The sequence below is a fragment of the Carettochelys insculpta genome, chromosome 2 (assembly GCF_033958435.1).
Source record: "Carettochelys insculpta isolate YL-2023 chromosome 2, ASM3395843v1, whole genome shotgun sequence".
Taxonomy (NCBI): domain Eukaryota; kingdom Metazoa; phylum Chordata; order Testudines; family Carettochelyidae; genus Carettochelys; species Carettochelys insculpta.
Window position 1 is genome coordinate 117,643,784 of NC_134138.1, and position 23,685 is coordinate 117,667,468.

Below are 23,685 nucleotides of genomic sequence, written 5' to 3' on the forward strand. Positions count from 1 at the left end.
GAATCATTTTTTTGCAACAGCATCACACTGTTGACTCATATTTAGCTTGTGGTCCACTTTAACCCCCAGATCCCTTTCTGCTGCAGTCATTCCTAGACAGTCTCTCCCCATTCTGCATGTGTGAAACTGATTGTTCCTTCCCAAGTGGAGCACTTTGCATTTGTCTTTATTAAATTTCATCCTGTTTACCTCAGACTATTTCTTCAATTTATCCAGATCATTTTGAATTATGACCCTATCCTCCAAAGCAGTTGCAACCCCTCCCAGCTTGGTATCACCTGCAAACTTAATAAGCATACTTTCTGTGCCAATATCTAAATCGTTGATGAAGATATTGAACAAAACCGGTCATAACATGGACACCTGCGGAACCCCACTTGTTATACTTTTCCAGCAGGATTGAGAACCAATAAGAATTACTCTCTGAGTACGGTTATCCAGCCAGTTATGCACGCACCTTATAGTAGCCTCATCTAAATTGTATTTGCCTAGTTTTTTTATAAGAATATCATGTGAGACCGTATCAAATGCTTTACTGAAGTCTAGGTATACCACATCTACCACTTCTCCCCTATCCACAAGGCTCGTTATCCTATCAAAGAAAGCTATCAGATTAGTTTGACATGATTTGTCTTTACAAATCTATGCTGGCTGTTCCCTGTCACCTTACCACATTCCAAGTGCTTGCAGATGATTTCTTTAAGAACCTGCTCCATTATCTTTCCTGGCACTGAAGTTAAGCTGACTGGCCTGTAGTTTCCTGGGTTATTCTTATTCCTCTTTTTATAGATGGGCACTATATTTGCCCTTTTCCAGTCTTCTGGAATCTCTCCTGTCTCCCACGATTTTCCAAAGATGATAGATAAAGGCTCAGATATCTCCTCTATCAGTTCCTTGAGTATTCTAGGATGCATTTCATCAGGCTCTGGTGACTTGCAGACATCTAATTTTCCTAAGTGATTTTTAACTTGTTCTGTTTTTATTTCAACTTCTAAGCCTACCCCTTTCCCATTAGCATTCACTATGTTGGGCATTTCTTCATCAGACTTCTCAGTGAAGACCGAAACAAAGAAGTCATTAAGTATCTCTGCCATTTCCCAGTTCCCTGTTACTGTTTCTCCCTCCTCTCTGAGCAATGGCCCTACCCTGTCCCTGGTCTTCCTCTTGTTTCTAATATATTTATAAAAAGCCTTCTTGTTTCCCTTTATGCCTGTAGCTAGTTTGAGCTCAGTTTGTGCCTTAGCCTTTCTAATCTTGCTCCTGCATTCTTGTGTTGTCTGCCTATATTCACCCTTTGTAATTTGTCCTTGTTCCCATTTTTTATAAGATTTCTTTTTTATTTTGAGATCATACAAGTTCTCTACCAATTCCTCCCTATTTGTTAAAATCAAATCTAGAACAGCTTCCCCCCAGTAGCTTTTTCAATCTTTTGGAATAAAAAATTATCTCCAATGCAATCCAAGAACTTATTGGATCGTCTGTGCCCTGCTGTATTAGTTTCCCAACATATATCTGGATAGCTGAAGTCCCCCATCACCACCAAATCCGGGGGAAAAATGGAGCACTGGTTCTACAACCTTAACAGGTGGTGCAAATGGACTGCTATATTACTACTAAGCATTGTGACAAATACTGATATCAAATATTTCAGCTGAAATCTGGTCCTTGACTCATACTCTCCTTTCTAGACATAGTCTGAGATCAGTGAGTAGTATTTCATGGTTGTAAAGTATGTTTGCTGCACTTAACAGGTATATATTCACAGAGACATGACACAAAAACTGTTGAAATGGAGACCCTAGGTAGCATTAAGGCCCACGGTGGGCACTTATATCTATACTACAGTATAAATTCAATCCTTACTTCCCCACAGTCATGTTAGTGCTGCCACACTTAATCTCCAAACATCAACTGTTGCAGCAGTGCATTATGGGAACCTATTCCACAGTTCCCGCAGCCCCATAGCATTCTTGGGTTTTCTGATGATGTAGTATGGGGAAAAAAATGCCTCACCAGTGGTTGTGGGTATGTGATGTCATCCTCCCACATCGCCTTGCCCTCACTCCCCTCCCAGGGAAAGCAAATGGCCATTTTTTCAGAAGGAAAGAAATAAAAGTGGGCAATCCCAGATGAAAGAAAACCAAATAGGCTGACTTCAGAAGGTGATTGAACTATGTAAACTGGCTGCTCAGCTGCTTTTCCCCCCATTGAAAGAATGCTTTGAGGTACGACTTTTACCTGGTCAGCCAACCACCATGCCAGGCAGGAGACTCTCATAACCACGTCCCAGAATGACTCTGTGGCAGCCCCCAAAAATCTTTGCTGCAGGAGGGAGACCTCCCCTCAGTGACAGCAATCCCCCGAAATCTCTGCCGCGGGAGAGCAGGGGAACGGGAGACTTCCCCCCAGCAACAGCCAGTCCCTGAAAATCTTTCCCACCTTTGGTGCCTTCGCGGCGTGCAAGCCAGGACATGGTGCTGTCTGGCAGCATGGTCTGCACTGCGCCACAGGCATGTGCTTTTATTGGGTCAAAGGCTAGCCACATGTGGTTGGGCGGGGGATAGATCTTGACTGCATGGTACCTGTGGGGGAAGGGGAGTGCCCCTGTTCAAATGTGAACCATAGAAAAGAAATGTGGTCCCTAAGTCTTTTCCTTAGATTTCATTTTATTTGTAATAAGTTACTCCTGTTAGTTTAAAATTAGGCCTCCATTGTAGCTTTATAGCATGCACTTTCAGTTAATCATATGAAACAGCAGTTTTCAAATGGGGTGCTGCAATTGAAATGAGAACTGAGCATGCCACAGAAATTTCATCAATTGCACAGCCGGAGGGCCTGGGATTAAACTAATGAAATTTCACGGCACACTTAAATGACCCCACACGGGCTGGGAGCTCAAACAACAAGGTGGCTTGATTCCCAGCTGGTGCCAGGTTGGTCAATGTCCCCTCTCAAATATACTTACTCAGGGCAGAATGGCATAAGATATCTCCAAGTGGTATAATAAATAGAAGTTATAGAAAATGAGAACACACAGGTCTTTCTGATAGAAAAGTTTTTGGAATGTACACAACAAATGAAGATTTTTCTCTCTCTTGTGTGTGTGGCTGGGGAAGAAGAAGAAAGGGATACCATTTAAAATCATTTACGGTTTGCAAAGCTTTTCCCTCTCCTCCTCCTCACTACATGACTGAAAGGACGGCATGTCAGGCCTGGAGAAAAATGAAATTGAATTCCCCAGGCAGTGCTAAATATTTTATAAATAAGTCTAGAAGATACTTACCCTGTATTGATGGAAATGATTTCTATCAGTGGGTTCTTCCTAATCTTTGGCAAATCCAGTCGAGCTCCCCCCAGCCGCTTTCCATTATCTTTTTTCTGACCCAGAAGTCTCACAGAGTGACCTTCAAATGAAACACAGAAATACAGTACACATTAAATAAGAATCCCATCACATTACTTTAATTTACTGTTCTACAAACATCAAGGGTATGCATTTTTAACAAAATGAAAAATGAAAAGAAAAAGTAATCATTTACCCACCAAGACAGCAATGTATAGGAGGACACTAACAGTTAAGATAAATGAAATTAGAAATCTGATTTACTTTTCTCAGCCTATTCAATGAAAATGAGCCAAATGTGTAATACCACGAGGTTGGATGTATGCCCTGAGTAACAAACAGAAGACTCAAGGGCTTCATCTCCAAAAGCCTAGAGTGAGACAGGGGTGTTGAGCAAGGAAAAATCATTGCTGGAGATCTGCTGGAGATAGAAAAAGGCCTGGCCGGACATCTCATGAAGGTGGAAAAAGGTGACTAGTAAAAAACAAAAAATAAAACACACTACAAGAATTAGAATCATCATCCTCAGAGGACATGGGAAAGCTGGGAAACTCTTCTTTTTATTATATATGATACTTGCCATGCATATTTTTAAATAAACAATTTAAAAATATAAACTATCTACAAGAAAAAAAGAAAGCATTAAATAAAAAATGAAGTAGGAACAGAATTAAGTCCAAATTGCTTTTGTGAAATGGATTTCTAGTTCAACTCAGATAAAAAACAAGGTCCAAGCCAGATTACTCATTCCTACTATACCAAAAGCTCCACTTAGAAAATTAAATAATTCATCTATCGGGTATCTCTTCCCTAAAGGCTTTCATCAGACATAAAGCAATTTAAGCATAATGTGGCATTCATCCTGCGAATTCTTCCTATAATGTGGCAAAAGAAACTGAAAGCCAAGTAGCTGTATTTAGCATACCATCCCTTTCTGATTCTTAACAAAAGTAAAACTTTTCATTCCAAATCTCTGTAATGAAGACTTGAGCAAGATTAGAATGATAATGTAATAGTTAATACAAGAACTTATATTGAAATTTCAATGATGCCCACAAAAAGCGTACTATTTTTGTACTAGCATGACAGAAATCGCATTATATCCTGCAATGAATTTGGTATTACACTGTACAGCCTTGGCTAATAATATTTGCTAGATTATTTATCTATGCTATTCCATGCAAACAGCAAAATCTCCATCTAATAATACAACTAGTTATTTTCCAATGCAATGGTTCTTTAAGGAATCATCACCCTTACAAAATGCATTTTTAAATAATAATGCAAGTATAGCAATGATATGAAAAAAGGAAACTGTGAATAGTATAACACTTTTATTTTATGCATACTGTATCTGTGCAAAAATTAAAACTGTACATATAATAAATATTTGAAGGAAAAAGTTAATGTGAACAAAAGGATAGAGAGTTTACTGACAGCAGGTTATTTGCAATGGGTCATTTTCTTCCATGCAGAAGTCAACAGTAAATGCTCTGCCCAAACCACAAATACCTAGTAGAGTAAAGACTGTAAATAGTGCAGATCATACAGTGTAATCAAAACAATGTCTGAATGTTGAGAAATCAGGAGTTCAATTTAAGCCAAAGTTGTAAAGATCTTTCCCTCCTGTCATATTTTTGTTTGTTTTCGTCATAAAGCTTAAAAGTAAATATTTAATCTTCCAAAAGGGAAAGATATGCAACAGTCTTCTAAATTAAGTGACTGATATTAGTTACAAATTAATGTCAGGCATGATGTAGGAAATAGAACAAAATCATATTCATGAACACCTTGCACAGCATAATATTAATGAAAGGGAAAAAACTATGATCAGGTTTCCTTCCAAGGCACTTCCTCTGAGGAAGTTTGTCTACCTTTCTGACTCCAAGCATGGAAGCCATGTGTCATTTTGTAAATGTTTTCCTAAAACAAAACAAAATCATTGTCATCTGCTTCTGCACAAATCATTTTAAACAAAATATGAGTTAATAAACTCAAGTACAATGAGCAATGCTCTTCCCTTCTAGCTGTCACACAAAAAATCTTCAGAAGTTTGTTTGTCATTCACAGCCTTGAATCAGATGACAAATTTCACACCAGGGTCATGTTTTAAAAATCACCCTGTGTTATTTGGAAATAGGTTTGTTCCGTGATCTGCATGGAAGTCCTGAACCTATATCTGTAGTAACCTCCTTCACATTCACGATAAGGACAAGATGTTTCTGTTTGCACATAGCAAGTAAGTTGACAAAAATAAATTATTTATGTAACATTTGAAAGAAATTTAACTAAAGATTTGACTGACGCTTCAGGGCAACTAAACAATTACTGCATAATCAATGCAGCTTATGGTTTAAAACTAACAAAATCCAGCCACTTAAGTATACCAAGTGTTAATGGGATCGTGTTAGACAACTGAAAATCAAGCTTCACAAATGTAGGTTTCAGTCATAACTCACATTTACACAGAAATCAGTAAATACAATTAATTCCACTTAGAATAGACACAAAAGCACCCAATGTTAGAATGAACAAAAAAGGAAAACAAATCTGTTTACTGGTGAACTAAACCACGGTTTCTGATCCTTTTCAGATTGATAACACTTCACTCAAGGTTAACATTTTCACATTCCACCTCTTTATATTTTAAGAGTAAAATAAATGTGCCAAGACAAATGGTAAATCATATAATTGATTGTGAGAATTCATTTCAAGAGACTGACAGACAATACTTGAATTTGAAAGGGAAGGGTTTGTTGGGAAGGACATTTTTCCTTTAGATGTGCACATCTCAAAATTCACTGCACCTCCTGATAACAAAAACTACCACATGACCCAGACAGGAAGAACAGAAGACCAAGCCTGACTAAGCCCTGCTACTCCAGGTGGGAGGAGGCGCAAGTTGAAACCCAAAGACACAAGGCAAGAAACCGTAGCCTTGGTGATGGGGCTTCAGCTTCAGAGTTGCTGGTTCCCAAGGCCAATACCAGCCTTGCCAACCACACTAAAATGGGGTTGCAATCCATTTTGGGGTCACAGCCTACAGTTTGAGAACCCCTGCTTTAGATTATAACAAAATGTTCAATGCCCTTCAGCCTATTTTAAGCCTTCTCAGGGTTGGGACTCACTGACTGAGACAAAAAAATGACCTAGCCCTTTAAGTTGTAAGAATTATATTCACAGACTACATCTACACTTACTGGGGAAGACTGATTGCTTTGGGTCAATCTTCCAGGGTGCCCAAGTGTGAAATGGTGAGTTCCAGGCTCAACATCGACCACAGAACTCCTCCTGAGCTTCATGGTAGTAAGGAAGGTCGATGTGAGGAGCACTCCCATCGACCTTCTGCCACGAAGACATGCACAGAAGTCGATGTCTGCAAAGTTGATTTTTGGTACGCAATTGGCGTACCAAAAATTGTGTATCAGCTGTCAGCCTTCAAAGTAAGTCTAGATGCTGCCAAGGGGTTCAAGCTGCACTGACTATTTTTTGCTAGTTTCAGATGTTAAGATGGTTTTGTGTGGAGGGACTTGATTGACGGGTCATGTACATCCAAATTCAGTGACTGAATATTGGCTCTACCAAACAAAAAGAGAACTTACTCACTTGTAGTAACAATGGTTCTTCAAGATGTGTCCCCGTGGGTGATCCACAGTAGGTGTCAGGCTCGCCTGGCACCGCAGATCAGAATTCGTATAGCAGTTTCCACTGGATCGCGGATGCGCCGATGCGCACCGCTCCCTTGAGCGCCCTCGGTCATGTGCGCGATCTGGTCCCCGCCAGTTCCTTGACCAACTGCCTCGGATGCTCCTGAAAAACACTGGACAGAGATCCAAAGCAGGGAGGATGGGCGGGTAATGGAGCACCCACGGGGACACATCTCGAAGAACCATCATTACTACAAGTGCGTAACTTCTCTTTCTTCTTCGAGTGGTCCCCATGGGTGCTCCACAGTAGGTGACTACCCAGCAGTAACCCCAAGTAAGGAGGTGGGTACTCGATTCATGTGCAGCTTGCCCCCAAGAGGACTGCTGTCGACAGACGGGTATCCTGATCGAACACCCGATGCAGGACGTAATGCTTGGTGAAGGTGTCGTAGGATGACCAAGTCGCCGCTCTACAAATGTCTTTCAACGCGATTCCCTTGAAGAAGGCCGTTGATGCCGCCACTGCTCTGGTGGACTGAGCCCTAGGCGGGGCTAGCAAAGGGGTCTTTCAAAGCTTGTAGCACAGTTTTATACAGGACACAATATGCTTTGAAATTCTCTGGGAAGAGAGGCCTTCCCCTTTCGACCTGGGAGCGAGAGACACCAGAAGCCTGTCCATTTTCTGGAAGGACTTAGTTCTGTCTATGTAAAAGGCCAACGCCCTCCTCACATCTAGGAGATGCAGGCGCGCCTCCTTGCTGGAGCTGTGAGGCTTCGGGTAAAACAAGGATAATACTATTGGTTCGTTAATGTGGAACTCTGAGGAAACTTTCGGAACGAAGTCTGGGTGTAACCATAAGATCACCACCTCCTTTGAGAATACTGTGCAGGGCGGCGTTGCCATCACTGCTGCAAGCTCACTCACCCTGCGGGCTGATGTAATCGCAAGAAGGAAGGTCATTTTCATGGTAAGTAGTCGGAGGGGTACCATGGCTAATGGTTCGAGGGGTGGTCCCGATAGCGTGTGGAGTACCAAGTCCAAACTCCATGATGGTGGTAGCGGTTTTTGAGGAGGGTACAGGTTTACCAGCCCCTTCAAGAACCTTGTGACGATAGGATGGGCGAATACAGTGGGCCCTTCCTCTTTGTGCCAAAAAGCTGATATAGCTGCGAGGTGGACCTTTAGCGAGGACAGAGAGATCCCATCTCGTTTGAGGTCCAGCAGGTATTCTAGAATTACAGTTATAGGAACGTCAAGAGGAGCTAACTGTTTGGCAGAGCACCAGGCAGCAAAGCGTGTCCATTTCTGTTCGTAAGTCCTCCTGGTGGGGGTCCTTCGGCTACACTCTAAGACTTGTCTTACTCTCTCCGTACACGTGCTCTCTAAGGCGCTGAGCCATGGATTAACCATGCTTGTAGGCGGAGTCCCTGGGGGTGCAGGTGCACTATGGACCCCTGAGCCTGCGTGAGTAAGTCCGGCGCTACCGGTAGGGGGAGTGGTGGACGATCCGACATGTGCAGAAGCAAGGGAAACCATTGTTGTCGGTCCCATGTTGGAACTATGAGTATCATGCGAGCTCTCTCCCTTCTGGCTTTCTGCAGAACCTTGTGGATAAGTGTTGTGGGGGAAAACGCGTAGAGTAGAGGGCCCTTCCATGAGATCATGAAGGCATCCCCCAGGGACCCCTGCCCTATTCCTGCTCTGGAGCAGTACTGAGGGCAATTCTTGTTGCGCTGGGTGGCAAACAAATCGACTTGGGGAAACCCCCAGGTACGAAATATGCATCGTAGCAGGTCGGAGCAGATCTGCCACTCGTGCGTGAGTGCAAAGCGCCTGCTCAGTTGATCTGCCTTCACGTTGTGGGCACCCAGCAAATATGACTTTCAACATTATATTGTTGGCAATGCACCAATTCCACAATCGGACTGCTTCCGCACATAGCGCATGGGACCATGCCCCTCCTTGTCGATTGATGTAGAACACGGTGGTGGTATTGTCGCCATTGATCCCGACTGCTCTGCCGTGCAGGTATTTCCGAAAATGTCTGCATGCATTGAACACTGCTCTGAGCTCCAGTATATTTATGTGCAGTGTCTGTTCCGCGGGGGACCATAGCCCTTGCGTCACCTTGCTGCCACTGTGCGCTCCCCATCCTATGGGGGAGGCGTCAGTTGTAAGAAAAATTGAAATTTGTGGTTGGTGGAAGGGCACTCCCACTAGCAGGTTCTTGGGATCTGCCCACCATGCTAGCGACTTCCGTACCTCCATCGTGGGCAATACTACCCTGTGGACGGTATGGGATGCCGGTTTGTAAACACTCGCCAGCCAATGCTGCGGCTTCGCATGTGTAACTTGGCATTCTGTACCACAAATGTGGCGGCCGCCACGTGCCCCAACAGTTGCAGGCACGTTAGGACTGGCACTGCGGGGCTGTACATCATGACTTGCACCAAGGATTTGATGGTGCAGAAGTGGGCATTGGGCAGGTATACTCTTGATGCGATAGAGTTTATGCGCGCCCCTATGAACTCTATATCTTGCGTGGGTTCGGTTTTTGACTTTGCAAGGTTGATACCTAGGCCCAGCGAAGTAAACGTGTTCGTGGTGACGCGTATCATGCGTAGGACCTCTGCCTTTGAGACCCCTTTCAGTAGGCAGTCGTCCAGATATGGAAAGATAAACACGCCCTGCCTGTGCACCTAAGCTGATACCACTGCCAGGGTTTTGGTAAACACTCTGGGTGCCGAGGATAGGCTGAACGGAAGAACCCTGTATTGGAAATGTTCCCCGCCGACCGTGAAAGGGAGGAAGCATCTGTGTGCCGGGTGGATTGTTATATGAAAGTAAGCGTCCTGTAAGTCGAGGGCTGCAAACCAGTCTTCATCATCCAGTGCCATAAGTATGGAGGCAACTGTAATCATCCGGAAGCGCTGCGCAAGTATCGGTTGAGGCCCCGTAGGTCCAAAATCGGCCTCCAGCCTCCTGTTTTCTTCTATGTTAGGAAGTAGCGTGAGTAAAAACCTTTCCCTCGGAATTGTTCCGGCGCTCTTTCCACTGCCCCTATGAACATGAGGTGATCTATGTCCTGCTTCAGCCTCGCCTCATGAGAAGGGTCCCTGAGAAGAGGCCGGGTGGGAGGTTTCGTGGGTGGGAGTGACTGGAAGGGGATTGTGTAACCCATGGCTATAATTTCCAGCACCCATTTGTCTGTTGTGATCTTTTGCCATTGGGAATGGAACGGTTTGAGGCGATGATGGAACACGAGGTGAGAGTGGCACTGAGCAATGGTAGTGCAGTCCTCGACATACCCATCAAACTTGCTGCCTCTGGGCTTGCCCCGAGGGTGTACGGCTTTGTTGAGAACGTCGCCTGGGGGCCCTGTACTGCTGCTGCTGTTGATGGTGCCCTTGGTCATAGCCTCGCTGATATTGTGCGCACTGTGGTTGGTAAGCGTAGCGCCTTTGCTGAGGATAGAATTTCTTTTTCTTGTATGGAGGAGTGTAGATACCCAAGGTCTTAAGTGTGGCCCTCGAATCTTTGCTAGAGAGGAGGACCGAGTCAGTTGATTCTGCAAACAGCTTTTGCTTGTCAAAGGGAAGATCCACGATCTTCGCCTGTAGATCTCTGGGGATACTAGACGTCTGGAGCCAGGATTCCCTACGCATTACCACTGCTGCGGCTGTTGAGTGTGCCGCTATGTTCGCCACGTCCAGGGCAATCTGAACTCCCATTCACGAGGCCGCGTAGCCCTCCTGGATGATCGCCTTTAACACTGGCTTCTTGTCCTCCGGAAGGGAATCCATGAGAGAGGTGAGTCTAGAGTAATTGTCAAAGTTATGGTTTGATAAATGTGCCACGTAGTTTGCCAGTCTCAATAATAGGGTAGAGGAGGAGTAGACCTTCCTGCCAAACAGCTCTAGCTTCTTAGCATCTTTATCTGACCCCCCTGATTTGTACTGAGACGTCTTCAACCTCTGCTGGGATGATTCGACCACCAAAGAATTGGGCTGTGGGTGGCTAAACAGGAATTCCATGCCCTTGGCTGGGACGAAGTATTTCTTATCTGCCCTTTTGTTTATAGGCGGAATAGAGGCCACAGTCTGTCATATGTTAGTGGCTGACTCCATAATGGCTTCGTCCAGTGGGATAGCGATTTTAGATGAAGCCGGGGGTCTCAAATTTTTCAGGAGTTTATGGTGCTTCTCCTGCACCTCTGCTATTTGAATGTCCTGAGTGAAAGCTACTCTTTTGAACAGCTCCTGGAATTGTTTAAGGTCATCCGGAGGGGAGACATCCCCAGGGACAATTGCCTCATCTGGGGAGAATGAGGAGGAACCGCTGGGATAAACCTCCCCCAAGTCCTCTGGCTCCCGAGTTCGCTGGTATGCTTGCTCCCTCGTGGGCTGTAAAGGAAAGTCTCGGGACTCTGGACCTAATTCCCCCTGGGACAGCTGTGTTCCTCTCCCAGGATGAGAGTGTACACAGGAGTATTGGCGAGGAGTGGGAGGGGATCTGCCCCTGGATCTAGACCTCCGATGTCGGTGTTCAGTATGATGAGGCCGGCCATAACAACATGGACAAGGGCCCGGTGATGGAGACCTGGACCACGATCGGAGAGTGTATCCATGATGTCTGGGAGAGCGGGATCTCCATGACGACATCAATAATGGTGAAGCTGGTTTGTGATAGTACTCATAGTGATCCATGCCCAAAAAGGGTGAAGGTGGCCTGAGCCAAGGTGAAGGTGGTTGGAGGAATGGAGAGGGAGGTCTGGAATAGGCCGATGGAGTTGCCGCCTGGTGACGCGGCGTGTGTATCTCGGGGGAGGTGCTGGGTGATAAGGGCATCACAGCCCTGTCTGGAGATAGACTGAGGTTTTGGGTTTTGGCTCTAGCTTTTCCCCGCCCCTGCAGGGTGGGCACCACTCCCTCCCGATCCGGGGATCTCGGCACCATCATAAGCGGTGCCACGCGGGTAGCTTCCTCCAGCGCTGATGGGCCCCGTGCTGGGTGCCCCTGAGCCCTCGGCGCTGCGATAGCCGGTGCCGCGTGAGGCAGTGCTGCCAATTCCGGCGCTTGCCACGTTGGCGCCTGCGGTGACCTCCATGCTGACTGCTGCATAGTCGGAGGCCTGGCCCCGGCCACGTGCGCGACCGCACTGCCACTTTCATCAGCCTGCGGCTGAGGGCTCTGCGTTCCACTCGTCCTGCACACTGGAACTACCGGCAAGGATCGAGCCGGGAAGAGTTTCTTCTTCTTTTGCACAGAGGGGGTCAAAGACGCTGCCTTCCTTTTATGTGACCCAGAGGGCCCTTCTGCATGAGGCTTCTCCAGCGGCTCAGGCTGGAGGGCCTTATCAAACAAGATCATTTTGAGCCTCATTTCTCCGTCCTTCCTGGGCCTGACTGTAAGCTTAGTGCAGTGCGAACACTTCTGGGTAACATGGGACTCCCCCAGGCAACGAATGCACTCACTATGCCCATCAGAGGCCAGCATAGCCTCGCGGCATGACTCACACTTCTTAAACCCCGAGGAAGCCATGGTGGTGAGTCTTTACTGTTAATAGGGTACTTAGCTGCTAATCAGTGCATTCTACAACCCAAATAACATTCACGGCCTTCAAGGTAGCGGACGGCTTAAACAGCCTTCCTTGTCCGCTCCTCTTCCCTCCATTCCTCTTCTCTCTACTATTTTGTATGCTTTTTTTTTTTTTGCTTCTTCTTCATCTTTTTTTTTTTTAATAATAGGAAAAAAACAACGAGCTAACAAGGAAAAACAACTATCTTATCTATCTCAGACTTTAGAGCCGGAGCGGATTCTGTCTACAGCCGTTGGCGGTTGAGAAGGAACTGGCGGGGACCAGATCGCGCACATGACCGAGGGCGCGCAAGGGAGCGGCACGCATCAGCGCATGCGCGATCTAGTAGAAACTGCTAGAAGAATTCTGATCTGCGGCGCCAGGCGAGCCCGACACCTACTGTGGAGCACCCACGGGGACCACTCGAAGAAGAATAAATATTAACAATCCTACTGGGTTTCAAAATCACACACAAAATAGCTTCATTCTGTTAGTAATCTGAGCAACTAAAGAGAATGTATTGGAAATAAAATCTCATTGGAAGATGAAGCAGATAATCCACCATTTGTTTTTTCCCCTCGATCCCCACACACTATTTGTTGCGGATTTATCACCCAGACTTGGTCCCACGAGTGTAGCTCTGGTTGGACACAATAATATTTTCAGGATACTACCTATAAAAATAGACCAAAGTTCAGCTGTTTGCAACAACTGAAAAACAGAAGACTAGCTTTGAAAAGTCTTCAAAAATGCAGGAAGCCAAAAATCTTGAAAACGTGACCTCATATTGTTTACATTTTGCTCTGTCACTAGCTCTTTCCTGTGCTACTTCCACCACCTATTCTTAAAATTTAATCACCATTTCCTTTGAAGAGGGTTTTATTTCCTCCCCAACAGGGTTCTTTCATATTTTGCACAACTACTCCTTACCTACCTGCTTTATTGGTTCCTGCATCTTCATAGAGCCAAGATTACCCTCTAATCTAACATATTCTTGCACATACATACACTGTCTTCCACTGCCACCCCATCTACTAAGTGTAAACCTTCCTTTTCGCTAATAGAAATGCTGGCCAAGAGGCACAAAGAGGGAATGGAGCTGAAGACATAGGAAGAAATCTCCACAAAAAATGTCTGAAGAAAGGTGTGGATAAGGAGGGAGGCAAAGTGGTAAAGAACACAAAGCCATCCTATGTGTTTAAAAAAGTATTTGTATGGGGGTCTATGGGATGTGAATATGAGTGAAACTCTGTGGGTTGAGTGGAGAGAGAGTAGTTGTGGGACATAGAGCAATTAAATCGAAAAAAATGAAAAAAATATTAGAGGGAGGAAAATAGAGAACAGAGATCAAAAAGTATAGTGCAGCCTTTCTTAAACTTTATGAGCCCATGTTTGAACACCAAACAATAATATTTTTAATGCAGAACACCTATGAAAATTTTCTTCACAAAAACTGTTTTCAGACCAAAAAGATAGAGAGACAGAGCGAGCAACACCATACAGCAACATATATAGAAAAACAAAATGAAGTAATTGAATCAGGTATCATAGCAACGAAGAAGTAACATTGTTTCTTGTTTTAATAACAGAAAATAAAGACTATCAGTGTACTTTTCCAAATGTTCTCGTGTTGTTCACGAAACACCAATGTTCTGCGGAACACATTTTAAGAAATACTGGTATAGTGAAAGGCAGGAGAAACTGACATGGAGTAGAGACAAAAATAGAAAAACAAAATAGAAACTGAATGGTCAGGAGGTACATAGTGGAATACGAAGGAAGACAGAGGAAACCATATTCTCCCAAAACAGAGCTTCCTGTCATCACAAAGAGGAATCACGACTCCAAAAAGCAACTTGGATGTTAAGAGTCAAGAGAACGAAATAGTTACTTCTTTTCCACTACTCTACCCATCTAAGAAATGTGTGAGTGTCTGCGAATAAACTGAAGGATTTCGTGGTTCTGACAAAATGCAGAGATCACCTCTCTACCACCATCATGGGTTAGAGGTAAGAAAGCATCCAACTATGCTAGCTTGGAAATACTTCCAGTTTACAGTTCTCTTTTAGAGTTATTTTTGGTTGAATTGAGTAAACATAAGAACAGCCATGCTGGGCCAGACCAAAGGTCCGTCTAGCCCATTACGCTGTCTTCAGAAAGTAGCCAATGCCAGATGCCCCAGAGGGAGTGAACATAACAGGTAATCATCAAGGCTACATCTACACTAGAAGCACCTGTCTACAGAAGTTACAGTCAGAAGAGATGTTCCATCAAAACTTCTGTCGACAGATCTCACCTATACATGAAAGAGAATCGACCTTTTGATCCAGTCTGATGACAAAGGGCCTCCGGAGTGTGTACATGACTTTTTTGTCGACAGTTTCTGTCGACAAAACTCAAGCTGTGTGTAGATGCTCTGCGAGTTTTTTTTTTTTTTGACAAAACCCGCATATTGTCTACAAAACTCTAGTGTAGCCATAGCCCAAGTGATCCCTCTACTGTCATCCATTTCCAGCCTCTGACAACCAAAGGCTGGGGACACACATGCTGTCTGTGAGTGTCAGTCATGTTCCCTTTCACAATCCCAGTTAAGTGCAGCGATCTGAAACCTCAGGGAAGAAAAACTTCATTTTATTATTGTTAAAAGATCATTTTGTTACAAATAAGTCCTAACTCTCATCTATTAAACATTAAGCAGTTTCATTTTGAACAGTAATATGATATGTCAGTTTCAGCTCAGAGAGCAATTTCCTTCCAGCAGTGCAATTGAGCACAAGCAGCAAGATCTTTCATGTTGGACAAGAGTAGCAAGTACTTTTGAACTATATAACAAGACTAAAAGTAGAATTAAGTAGTAACTTAGTACAACTTGCTGTGGGTTGTGTGCCCAACAACTAAATTTAGTAAAAGTTGGGGGCACATGCTAGATACCGATATAAAAAGCGGTATCCATAAACAAGTAACTTCATCCAATACTGATGCCTTGCAACTAGTTCATGGTTGAATAAAGGACAGGGGAGAAAACCCTCACTCACAACTGCTGAGAAGACAACGACAAGCATGTGGCACTGAAGAGCACATGTGCCCTCCAGCATCTCCTACAGCTGTGTTAGTGCCCCAAACATTGTTGTCCCCAAGCGTTTGGTCCAGTTCCTATCTAGAGAGGAAGACTTTAATCCTAGAGCAAGCATCTGCCTCCTTTTTTCTGCTTAGGCAAATATGCTGACAATTTGGTTAAGACGACTGGCTTCTTCAAACCTGCCTGTTGGAATGTGAAGAGTGTATGTTCTGATACATCAAAAGATCTAGAAAAGGTCCAGTGGTCCCAGGAAATTTGCCAGCATTGATAAGGTTGGAGAAGCTTGATGTCAACAGTCACTCACTCTGACACCAGATTAGCTGATACAGGATCACTATACAAGATGCATTATTTGCTTTACTGAATACAGGAATGATTTTGGACTCAAAAAATCATTAGCTGAATGTTCCATTCCAACATCAGACTATTTTATTGCTGAGAATATTTACTACAAGTGGCTTTGGCAAAATCATCAGTATATATGCCCTAACACCTTCTGTTGTTAAAGAGAAGAACTTGTTTTATTAGCAACTCAACAATATCACTAGTAGGAAACCGTTAGATAACCATCTATCTCCTGGGAGATAACGACTGTTCTAAATTATTACTAACAGCAGTTGACTTAGATTAAAAGATGAGCTGTGAATTGTCTCGCAGGGAGTAGGAATGGACAAAGACTACTAGAGAGTTGCACACCGTAAGGACTGGGCAATCTTCCAGTATTATTGGATGCCACTTGGTGCAAATTCCTGCACTTAATATTCTTCTTTCAATACTTCATTATCTCCCTAAACTTCAGGAGATGTGAAAGAAAGTATAAGCCATTGTTCATTTTACAGCAGTAACACAATGGCTAGAGTTACACTAGCAAGTTTTTTCCAGCAAAATCCCAGTTTTGTCAATAAAACTCATGGAATGTGCACACACAAAATGAGTTTTGTCAACAGTGTGTTGACAAAACTCAGCACTTTTGCCAGCAGCATTATGCCTCTCAGCCACGAGGCATAACTCTGCTGTCAACAGATTCTGTCGACAAAAAAAGCTGTGTGGACACTCTGGAGGGCCTTCTCTTAATAGACAGGGCATCCATAACAACGGGCTGCCATGCTTCCTGGTGCCTATTTTTTGAGAGAGCAGCGAGGCAGTCCAGCTGCTTTGTCAACAGCTTAGCACTCTCCGAGTAGGCTTTTGTGTGTGGCTGCCCCACACCTTTCCTGATAACCCTTTTATTGTTACCATGCCTGTAGAAACGCTTCTCGTTATACTTCACATCCCTTGTCAGCTGCAGTTCCAACTGAGCTTTTACTGTTCTGATTACTGTCCGACATTTTCCAGACGTACATTTAAACTCCTCCTTAGTCACCTGTCCAAGCTTCCGCTTCTTATGCTTTTTGAGTTTAAGCTGACTAAGGATTTCCCTGCTAAGCCAAGCTGGTTGCCTACCATATTTGCGTTTCTTACTATGCAGAGGGATGGTTTGTTCTAGTGCCTTCCATAACACCTATCTAAAATATTGCCAGTTCTCCTGAACTGTTTTCCCCTTCATCTTCATTTTGCAGGGGATCCTGCCCATCAATTCTCTGATGCAGTTGAAGTCTGCTCTTTTGAAATCAGGGTTCTCTATATTACTGCTCACCGTTCTTCCTTTTGTAAGGATCCTGAAATCTACCATCTTGTGATCACTGCAGCCCAGGTTGCCACACACTTCTATTTCTCCTACTAGTTTTTCCCTGTTTGTGAGCAGCAAGTCAAGTTGTGCACAGCCCTTGGTTGGTTCCTTCAGCACTTGTACCGGGAACTTTTATCCCTAACATTCTCCAAAAATTTCCTGGATTGTCTGTGTGCTGCTGTATTGGTCTCCCAACAAATGTCTGGATAATTAAACAGCAATGAAGGGTCCTGTGGCACCTTATAGACTAACAGAAAAGTTTTGAGCATGAGCTTTTGTGAGCACAGACTCACTTCTTCAGATGCTCATCTGATGAAGTGAGTCTGTGCTCATGAAAGCTCATGCTCAAAACTTCTGTTTGTCTATAAGGTGCCACAGGACCCTTCGTTGCTGTTACAGATCCAGACTAACACGGCTACCCCTCCGATACTTGGATAATTAAAGTCTTCCAAGAGAACCAGGGCCTGTGATTTGGAAGCTTCTCTTAGCTGTCTGAAGAAATCCTCATCTACCTGATCTGGTGGTTTATAGCAGATACCAACTATTACATCACCTCTATCACTTCCACCTCTAAGCTTAACCCAAAGGCATTCAACAGGCTTTTCTCCCTCCTTATACTGGAGCTCTGAGCAATCACACTGCTCCCTCACGTAGAGCGCAACTCCTCCTCCTTTTCTCCCCTTACTGTTCTTCCTAAACAGTTTATACCCTTCCATGACTGTGCTCCAGTTATGCGAGTCATCCCACCAAGTCTCCGTTATTCCAACCACCTCATACTTCTTAGACTGTGCCAGGGCCTCTATTTGTTTCCTCCTATTTGTTTCACAGGCTTCTTGCATTTGTGTACAAGCACCTTAGAGAAGTGGCTGACTGGCCCACTTTCTCCTCTTCACCCAGAAATCCTACTTTGTTGTACTCTAACCCATCCTGGCCCCGCTGCTGCCGCTCACGTCCTGGGTGGCTAGGGGGCCGCCACCACCTGCCCTGCGCAGCTGTGCCTCAGGCGCTGCTCACTGTCTGCAGCGTTCCCTCCCATTTAGCGCCTGGCTTGCCCGCCACTGCCACCTTGGCTGCCACTGGCTGGGAGTCTCCACCACACAGCCCCACACGAGCGAGGTATCGCCCCTTACCAGCCGGGGGCCCCCTGTGTCTGCCTAGCTCCCCGCGCAGCCAACCCCTGGCAGCGCCCCCTCCCCACTTAACCTAAGCTGCGCTCAGGCCGGGCTGCCTCCCCGTGCCCTGCTCTGCCCTGCCCGCCCTCTTGCACCAGATTTAATGGGATTTGGTGGTGTTTTAGCATAAATGGGTGTAAATTCTGGGGCTCAGGAATGCATAAAATTTTTTCCCATTGAAATTAATGGGAATTACATTTTCGACTTATGAGAATTCGCCCTAAGAGGGGTTTTTCAGGAACGAATTACCCTTGTAAGGCGGGGGAAGACTGTACTGGCAAAAAAAATGCACTTACGTGTGCAGTCTTATCGGTAAGAATACTGTATTTTTTCACACATAATATGCACTCCACTTATACATTCACCTTTAGGTGAACTACTCAAATACAAACAGTGATTCATAATTAGTTAACATATGAGGTCTATTAAGCATTTGGCAAACACTGGTTAATATTTAAGCTAGGAACGGATGGGCTACTTCACCAGACAGGTCAATGCGACTGAAATCTAAGAGGTTATGTGAGGTATGAAAGGTTCAAGCTTGAAGTAATTTCCTCTGCTTGTTTTCAACAATCAAGTCCAGTGACCCATTATAACACTGCATTTTGTGGAAACGTCAGACGTGATTTAACCTACACTCACAGTCTCTCCATACCCAAAGAGTGCAATAAATTGTATATGAAGAATCCAGTTCTGGTCCCTACAGAAGAGAAAAGAAAGAAAAAAAGATCCCCTATAGGATGATTTAACTTCAAGAGGAAATTTAAAAGTACACTGAGAAATTTTCTATTGCTTTCTATATCCTACTATAGGATAAGAATAAATTCAAGTGACTTGTCTCTTTCATGAGGAGATGATTTTGTTTGAGTAAAAACATTTTATATAAGTGTTGGAGGTAAAAATTAGAATTCTGCAATGCAAAAATTAGAAGTTTCAAAAGCTTAAATGTATTCTATTGCATAGTATCCACACAAGACAAGCTGCAGCTATAGCCATATGATTATTAATGGAATGCTTTGAAACTGGTCACTTAGAAGATATGGTCACTTTCTGGAAGATATCCAATGCAACAAAATAATAAAGTAATCCTATGAAAGGTAAGACATTTCACAATTAGCTGCAAGAGATAACAGAATAAATTTAGGAACTCAAGATCTATGATAAAAGTTATGATGATGTAAGAATTGAATGCAATTCTGTCAACACAGCTTCCTCAACAGGCTGTTGATATGATGACAAATTTAAATATTCTTGTCTTGTACCTTGAAGAGTTGCAGGTACTGAAGATAGGCCAACAAATTAAAGCTACATCATAAAAAAGATTGGAGTTTATGTCTAAAATACACAAAGGTGAAGTGACGTTAAAAGGACTGGTACAAACATGTAAATATATTATTTTCAAGTCTTTAAAACCAAGACCATCTATGTGGGTTTACTTCTTCCCTTTGAAGCATTGTTTCCTCAACACTTTTGTCAGCAAAAGGCAGCTTTTGTCAACAGAACACTGGCAGTGTACACACTACAATGTAAGTTTGGTGGCAAAACTCTCATGTTTTTCTGACAAAATAAAACCACCTCACCGTGTAACACAGAGCCTTGAACAGCAAAGCATTGTGTAAACCAGATATGGGACCCCTGGCCTGTGGTCCAGATCTGGACCTTAGCTTGTCTGGATTTGGACTGAGGCTTGTGGTTCCCTCCCCAAGCCCCTCTATGGCATCCAGCCAGTGACAGGGTGGAGAGTGTGGAACCCTGAGTCTCACGGGCCAGATCAGGTAAGCCACAGTCCAGATCTAAGACCATCACCTCTGCTGTGGGCAGGAACTGGCTCCGGGCTCTGCTGATGGTCAGTGCTGGTCTCAATCCTAGCCAGAAGAAGGGAGGGGGAGCAGCAGCAACCCAGAGTCTTCCTACTACTCCCTGATTGTCAGGAATTGGGGTGTCTGGGAGCAGAGCCATGTGCCTCTGGGGGTGCTGCAAAGGTAAGTAAACCCCCCTCACTCAGACCCCACAACTTCAGATAGCTCCTCCTCTGTGGCTAAACAAAAAAATGAAAGCAGCAGTCAGAGGCAAAAAGACATCATTTACAAAGTGGAAGTTAAATCCTAGTCAAGAAAACAGAAAATAACATAAAATCTAGCAAGTGAAGTCTAAAAATATAATGAGGAAGGCCAAAAAAGAATCTGAAGAACAGCAAGCCAAAGACACAGAAATGTATACAGGTTGAACCTCTCTAGTCTGGCACCCTCAGGATCTGACTTGTGCTGAGCGAGAGAATTTGCTAGCCCCCGGGAAGTCAAGATTGTCTGGCAGCATTTCCAACACTTCCATTGTGTACTGAGCTCTTACAGGACAGTTGAGGTAAGTTACAGCTAAATAACAGCACAGAACACTGAGAATCAGGACTGGTGGCTGTAAACAAACTTTATGGGATTACAGGAAATGATTTCAAAATAGCGGCTGGCTAATTTCGAAATAGGTAAATATCTACGCACACGAAAGAGTGCGTATTTCTAAATAGGAGCTGTTTAAACAGAGAATAGAGACTACTTCAAAATAAGCCATTGTGCATCCAATAGCTCTATTTTGAAATTGTATGTAGATAACTAGATAAAGCCACAATCAGAAGACAAAGTATTGCATGAGGTGGATTTTTGGTCCAACCAGTGTAGACAGTCTTATGTTCTCAGCACTGTAAAAACTGTAAAGCCCTTTTTTCATAGGGAAGGGACACTGATTTAAGTAATAATCTTACTCTGACTCCCTTAAAAACAAAATTTAAAACAAGCACGCACACAGAAAGTCACAGATTTGAAGCTATGTGCATTTCATATAAGTAATGGTGCTCCATATCAGCATTTTAAAGGATCACTTATCTACAGCACCAGCTAAGTTTCCAAAAAGGTAACCATGAGAAGCATGGTTTTGCTGAGGCAATGACTGAATCATTTAATGCCAGCAAGTAAAAAAGAGATCACCCTAAAGAGCTAGAACATTTCTATTTTTAGTATGTTATAAGAAATAAAGAACAAACAGAAAAGCTCCATAAAAAGTTCCTTCTATCTCTCCACCTCAGCGTGCTGTGACCAATTCTGCCACGCCCACTCCCACTGGGTAATACTTTATTCCATGGATAGTTCCAATGATTTGAGTAGTACTTTACTGTCCAAGCAGTTTTACTAACTTTACTGGAACTACTCACAGTCTAAGGCATGGGTCAGAAACCCCGACACAGATGCCAAGAGTGGCATGTGAGCTAATTTTCATCAGCACGTGAGGTGGGGGCTCAGCCCCACCCCTCCTCCCCCACGCAACCAGTAGCTTGCTCAAAGCCAGGCCACCTGTGGATTAACAGAACACCAGCTAATGGTACCAACCACCACCTAAGCAATAAAGCTCAACATCTTAATCTATTTAAGAACAAAGCTGTTGTGAGTAACGCTATTAGTCATTTTAAAAAGTATCACCATCACTCATACCATATACAGAAGTCAAAAGGTCAAATTTTGGCACTTTGCCTTGAAAAGGTTGCTGACTGCTAGACTAAGGTCTATGCCAAAGTGAATGAGGCAGGTAGAATCTCTCCCCTTCTTCCCCGAGGTAATCTGCATTCCCGTCATACGTTATGACAAATGTCAACTAGAGTAATGGCAAACTCTATGATGTTTTGGTTGGGAGTAAGAAGGAGGCAGTATTCAATTTAAAAGAAAAATGAAAACACTGTCAGTGTCATCTCATTCAGTTGCTCAAATTATAGATTGCACAACCTAGAAACTACACTTCATAATCTCCTAATAGGAGCAGCTTCTTTACTTAGTTTGGTTTACACATTTTCATGCTCTGCTCCAAAAACTTTTCATACTGAAGGAAAAAAGTCAGAGACAATACTTCATACACTAGCGGTTTGTTTACATTAAAAGCACAGCCACCTAAGGTGAGCCATGAAGTCTGAATGCTTCATGGAACAGGAATTTTATAACTGAGTGGTAATAGAGACAATGTCATGCCGCCCAGAAAGAACCAGACAAAGTGATTTATCAAATAATGAACGTTCCCCAATTAGACTGAAGAAACAATGCACTCTTTACAATACGTCACTGCAAAATATGGTGTGCGTGTGTACATGAACACAGCAAGAGCAAACCACCAATGTTTAGTAACTCATTTAGCTGCTCTGTTGAAGAAAGGGTAGTCTTTAAAGTGCCACATGACTGCTTTTTTGTTCGGTTGGAGAAAGGTTTTCGAAAGGAGATGAAATAGCTAAAAGCAAACTGTGAGAATTCAAATGATATAAAAACGAGTTCTTAGCACTAGGTAACACAATGCAACACTGCATGAACAGAAAATCCTCCATTTACTTATCTGATCAAAACAGGATAAAACAGCAAGGAATATGACATAACGTGCCTAGTAAATAAACATCAGAGAATTCATCCTAACAGCAATTATTTCAACCATGAAGCTTACCTTTAATAGTTTCTTCCACAACTTCTACTACGCGATCTATTTGCTGAACCTGAAAAAAAGGACCAGAAATAAACTAAGATGTTTTGATGGATTTGGGGGAGAAAAAAATCCTAATTTCAGCAGTGGGGAAGAAAAAAATTGTTTTTTAGTTATATTTTCATTTAGAATAGTGTTGTATGCCATTATTATTTTCTTGGGCCGTGCACAGATGAGTCTGTTCACATATACAGAAACATTTGGTTTCTATTTCCAAGCAGAAAAACAACTTCTCTTTCGTAAGATAAAAAAGGATTCAGTTTCTTTTTCACAGTCTTTAAGATCTGCAGAAATGTTACACAGGGTACCTTGGCAGCCCTACTCTAAGCCAGGTCAAGCCTGAACCGTAGCTGGATAAAAAGGGAGACAGAAGGGAAAGAACAAAATTAAGATCACACTAAAAACAAACAAATTCCATGTAACACTCTGATTACACATTTCAAATCAGGATTTCACAGCCACACCTCACAAAAGAGCAAAATGATTTTAGTCTTTTTAAATTAATTGTTTAATACTGATCAAGAACAGGAAATTTCAACTCATGAATTAAAGGTTTTAGGGCACTGTGATAATTGTAAAACAATAGGTATAAAAAAAGAAGCTTAGTTGCATTCCTAACTGAAAGCAGTTGTGATCACTGCCCTTAAATTACTGTAAAATGAGTAAATTCACTCATAAAGTTCTTAAAGCCTTT

General features: G+C 43.4%; 1 protein-coding gene across 4 annotated transcripts in view; it reads right to left on the bottom strand.

Moving 5' to 3' along the window:
• CDKAL1 (CDKAL1 threonylcarbamoyladenosine tRNA methylthiotransferase) overlaps positions 1–23,685 on the bottom strand; it is a 665,249-nt gene that overhangs the window by 414,383 nt on the left and 227,181 nt on the right. For all 4 annotated transcript variants that reach the window (XM_074985893.1, XM_074985894.1, XM_074985890.1 and 1 more), the window contains 2 exons: positions 22,956–23,004; positions 3,284–3,404 (listed from right to left, as the gene is read on the bottom strand). In XM_074985893.1, coding sequence (XP_074841994.1) covers positions 3,284–3,404; positions 22,956–23,004 — 170 coding nt within the window. The remainder of the gene's footprint in view (positions 1–3,283; positions 3,405–22,955; positions 23,005–23,685) is intronic.